Below are 4,682 nucleotides of genomic sequence, written 5' to 3'. Positions count from 1 at the left end.
GTGTCCTGGATCTTCATTCTGTCCATGATCTTCTTCCCCTTGAGGTTCAACTTGAACTTCCTATACAGCATGGCATCCCAGTGGCCCCCTATTCTCCAGATCTAGTCCCCTGGTAGCAGAGACTGCCGCGCCAGTTCTCGCCTGTCAGTCATAGAGTACGGATCTTCATATTAAAGTTCCTGGCCACTACACAGTGTTTCTCCTTTCCTTCAAGAAAACACCTAACATGGCGCAGTGAGTTTAGCTGTGAACCGGAACCTCAAGATGCCAGGGTTCTCAACACCCTCCAGGACCCGCCGTGGCCACCTTCCTTCGGCGACACCGGTGATGATGGCCCAGGCCCTGTCAGTGCTGATGTCACTACAGCAAGCCATCGTCTCGCTGCAGGCAAGTTTGGCGTCGATGTCAGCCTCACGCCAGTCATCTCAGCCACAAGTCTCTACATCCGCTGCGCCTGAGAAATGTGACCTGGAGATGTCCTCAGCGGCCTCCCGGTCCTAGTGCTCAGCTGAGTGTTGGTTGCACCTCAACAAGTGGCCAGATGCTGACTCCATCCTGCATATCCGTCTCCTGTGTGTTCTTGCTCTCCAGTGTGCCTTGGATGCGAGGTTCACTACGACGCAGTGGAGGACTTGGACACCATCAGCAAGTTTGTGTTTCGTGTGTCAAATCAGGCAATACGTTGGTCTGATTTCTTCAGTGATGTTAAGGCTCCTAATGAGCCCATCAGTGAGTATTTCTTGCGATGCTCCCAGCAAGCCATGGACTGTGGATTTCAGTACCCCCAGTGTTACAAGTGATATTTTAGACTACGTGCTATTATGTAAGTTGATTGCTGGGCTATGTGACTCGGCATTAAGATGGGAAGTGTTTTAGAGCTGTAATACTTTCAGTGATGTTAACAACTCCGTGCCTACTGCAACACATTTGAGGCTGCACGTGATGCCGCTTTTGGCGGGAAGTTTGTGCGTGAACCGTCAGTGGCGGCGGTTGACGCCACTGAGGATGACGTCACACCCAAGGACACCATAGTGGCAGCAGCTTCCTGCTCAGCTGTTCTCCCGGCCAAACCTCCCCCCTGACCCTGTGGTAGCTGTGGGGGCCACCATGCCCCCGACAGGGCATCCTGCCCGGCCAAGGCAGCCATCTATCATGGCTGTGGGAAACTGGGCGACCTGAAAAAACTCTGCAGGAGTGCAAAGAAGTAATATGGGGGCCAGATAGCCACAGCCACAGTCACTAGTGCGATGGTGGCTGATGCCCACCTGTCTCAACAGTCGCTGCTACGTGACGATGTGGTCCGCCCTGCTGGTCGTACTCAACAGCCAATTATGGCCATAGCAGACACCGGCGCCCAGGTGTGTGTGGCCGGTCCTACCCTAATGTCATCACTGGGTCTCCGGCCTGCGCTGTTACAGCGTCGGGCAAGCTTATGTGACCTGCCCAACATCCTGCTGGCCACCCTGGGTTCCGCGCCATGCCGCATCGGCCTCCCCGACCGATTTACTCTCCAGGACGCGCACTTCTTCATGTCTGCCAAGCACCTGTACCTATCACTCACTGCCTGTAAGGACCTTGGCTTGGTGCATGTGGACTTCCCGCTCCAAGCCCCTCTGTTGCTGCTAAGGGTGGCAGATGGGGTTTGACACCAGCCTCCCGCCCAGGCCACCCGTCATGCCGCTCCACCCACTAGAAGAAAACGCCCCAAGGTTGGAGGAGTGGCTCCTCCGCCACTTTTCATCTACCACCTTCAACACAGATAGATATCCCCTCCCTGTGATGGCAGGTGCCCCTCATCACATCCACCTGATACCTGGTGCCAAGCCCCATACCTGCCACACCCCCACTTCGGTCCCCAAGCACTGGGAGACAGAGGTCAAACAACAGACCAATGACGATGTCAGGAGCGGGGTGAGCCGTCCGGTCCCTGCAGGGGAAACCACGAAATGGTGCGCTCGGATGGTGGTGGTTTCCAAAAAGTCAGGCAGACCTCGCAGAATTGTTGATTATAAGACTCAATGCATACTGCCTATGACAGACCCACCACACCCCGGCACCCTACAATATGGTATTCGATGTCCCTCTTCACTCGTACAAAACAGTGGCAGATGCCCACTGGGGTTTCCACCAGGTCGAGCTCGACGAGGATAGCAGGCACCTCACCACCTTCATAACACTCTGGGGCTGTTATCAGTACTGCAATACGCCCATGGGTCATTGCTCAGCATCTGATGCCTACACTAAGAGGTTCGACGATGCCATCCAGGACCTGCCATGCAAGTACAAGTGTGTCGACGACACACTCCTTTATGATGCCAGCGTGAAGGAGGCCTTTTAGCACACCTAAGACTTCTTGGAGTTATGTGCCAAAATGGGCACATAACCCTCAAGCCGGAGAAGTTCCAGTTCTGCCGGAAGGAGGTTGAGTTTGTGGGTTTCCACTTGGGATGGGACACCTACAAGACGTGAGGTCATGGCATTGATTTGTCAACTAGTTTGCACCATTCCTGGCCACGGTTCCCATCATGGGACCTTTCAGGACTTACTTAAGAAGCCCTCTGGGAAGAAGGTTTACTGAGATGACCAGTTGCAACAAAAGTTCCTCCAGGCCAAGGAGGTGATCTGCCAGCTTGCCAAGGATGGGCTAGCTTACTACGACAGGACCAGGCCCACCGCCGCCATCACGGACTGGAGCAGGGATGGCATTGGATTCGTCATTCTCCAGCAGTACTGCACGTGCTCCTCGGTGAATGCACCTTTCTGCTGCAAGGGTGAATGGCACCTCACGCTGTGTGGCAGCCCCCACCTGATGGCCGCTGAGACGGGATACGCGGCCGTGAAAGGGGAAGCCTTGGTGGTGGATTGGTGTCTCAGAAAAGCTTGGTTGTTCCTACTAGGGTGCCCTAACCTACTCCTTGTAACAGACCATCGTCCCCTGGTGAAACTCTTGGGTGACAGGGCCCTCGTGGACATTGTTAATCCACGTCTCTTCCATCTGAAAGAGAAAACACTGCAGTACAGGTTCACAGTTCGCTACTTACCTGGGAAGAAAAACTGTGGAGCTGATGTTTTGTCCCAGTATCCCGCCCTCAAGTCGACCCCTGACGACCAAGATGAGGACCTGTCAGTGGCCATGGTTGCAGCCACTGTGGCGGCCCTGGACTTCAGCGACTGTGCCACCCTAGACGAGGAGATGGTCTTCTGAGCGTCACTCGAGGATCCAGTCTACCAACTGTTAGTGGCCAAGGTGTTGGCTGATGGCTGGCACCCCTGCAGGTCACAGGAGGTTGCCTGCCTAAAGCCATTCTACAATGTCTGGGAAAAGCTGTCCACATCTCGTGACCTGGTGACCTACACCTTCAACCAGGGTTGTGTATGTCTGGTCATCCCTGAGGGCCTCCATCACCAGGTGGCTGCCAACCTACATGCAGGCCCCCAGGGCCTTGACTCTATGCTCAGGAGGGCCAAGCAAACTGTCTACTGGCCAGGACTGGAGGGCGATCTGCAATATCATCGGTCCTTCTGTGACACCTGCAACACCCACGCACCTTCCCAGCCACCTGAGCCCTTGCTCCTGATGCCACCCCCTGAATACCCCTTTCAGCAAATGGTGGTGGACATGTTCCAGGTGGAGGGACACATACACCTGGCCTACGCCGACAGGCTGACAGGGCGGCTTGGGATCGCTCACTTCCCCAGTGGCACCTCCTCCTACAAGATCATGGCTCAGCTTAGATGCTACTTCACCAGGTGGGGTACACCCGAGCAGATATTCATGAACGGTGGCACTAACCTGGTCAGCGAGATAATGATGGAATTCTTTCGGAAGTGGAGGGTCGCTGTCCGTCTGTCTTCCCCGCAATACCCCCAGTCCAATGGCAGGGCAGAAGTCGCGGTTAAGACTGCAAAAAGGGTGCTCCGTAACAACACAGAGGATAATGGGAGCCTCGATGACGACAAGGTATCTCTCGCCCTTCTCCAGTATCTCAACACTCCCCTGTGTGGTGTGGACAAGCCCCCGGAGCAGCTGGCAACAGGTCAACAGCTCCATGATGGTGTCCCCACGGCCAAACAGAATTTCAAAATCGACAGACATTGGAGACAGACACTCCGCAGACGAGAACTCCAGATGGTTCAAGACCACGAGGAGGTTCTTCGACAGCGTGGGGGTGTCATCCGCCATCGCTGCCCCTTGGTGCTTGGCAGCCGTGTCCAGGTCCAGAACCAGATCACTAAAGCCTGGGACAGGTTAGGCACTGTCATAGAGGCCCTCTAAAACTGCCAATACACCGTGCGGCTGGATGGTAGTGACCACGTTTCGCTCAGAACCCGTGGCCACCTGAGGGACATGGCCCGCCCTCGCCGGTCCAGCCACTCCCAACGCCCACCCCGTCAGATTCTGCGGGTTCAACACCGTCACCTGTACCACCACCTCCACAGCAGACAATAACTGACTAATGATGACACAGCAGACACTTCCACAGGCATTCCATTGAGCATAAATAACTAGATGGTTACTTTCAATAATATAATTGAACAGTTCACATTAAAAGTTATCAGAAATAATCAAAGAAAATGTGACAAATAAAATGAAAATATAAAAAATAAATGACAATTTTATTTATACTCCAAGAGATTGAATAAATGGGGCAGTTTGTGAAACATCATTCTGGCATTAGTTG

At 54.1% G+C, this 4,682-nt stretch overlaps 1 protein-coding gene across 1 annotated transcript; it reads left to right on the top strand.

The window, feature by feature from the left end:
- The first annotated feature begins 3,451 nt into the window (after positions 1–3,451).
- LOC121860433 (uncharacterized protein K02A2.6-like) lies at positions 3,452–4,276 on the top strand. The gene has a single exon (XM_042357592.1). It carries the CDS (start codon positions 3,452–3,454, stop codon positions 4,274–4,276), a length of 825 nt encoding a protein of 274 aa, XP_042213526.1.
- The last annotated feature ends 406 nt before the right edge of the window (positions 4,277–4,682 follow it).

Source organism: Homarus americanus, unplaced genomic scaffold (assembly GCF_018991925.1).
Source record: "Homarus americanus isolate GMGI-L3 unplaced genomic scaffold, GMGI_Hamer_2.0 scaffold28051, whole genome shotgun sequence".
NCBI lineage: Eukaryota > Metazoa > Arthropoda > Malacostraca > Decapoda > Nephropidae > Homarus > Homarus americanus.
Note: the sequence above shows the minus strand (reverse complement) of the source record. Positions and strands in the feature narration are given on the sequence as shown.

Coding starts and splice junctions, on each gene's coding strand:
- LOC121860433 (XM_042357592.1), top strand. CDS start 3,452: ATGCTCAGGAGGGCCAAGCAAACTGTCTACTGGCCAGGACTGGAGGGC.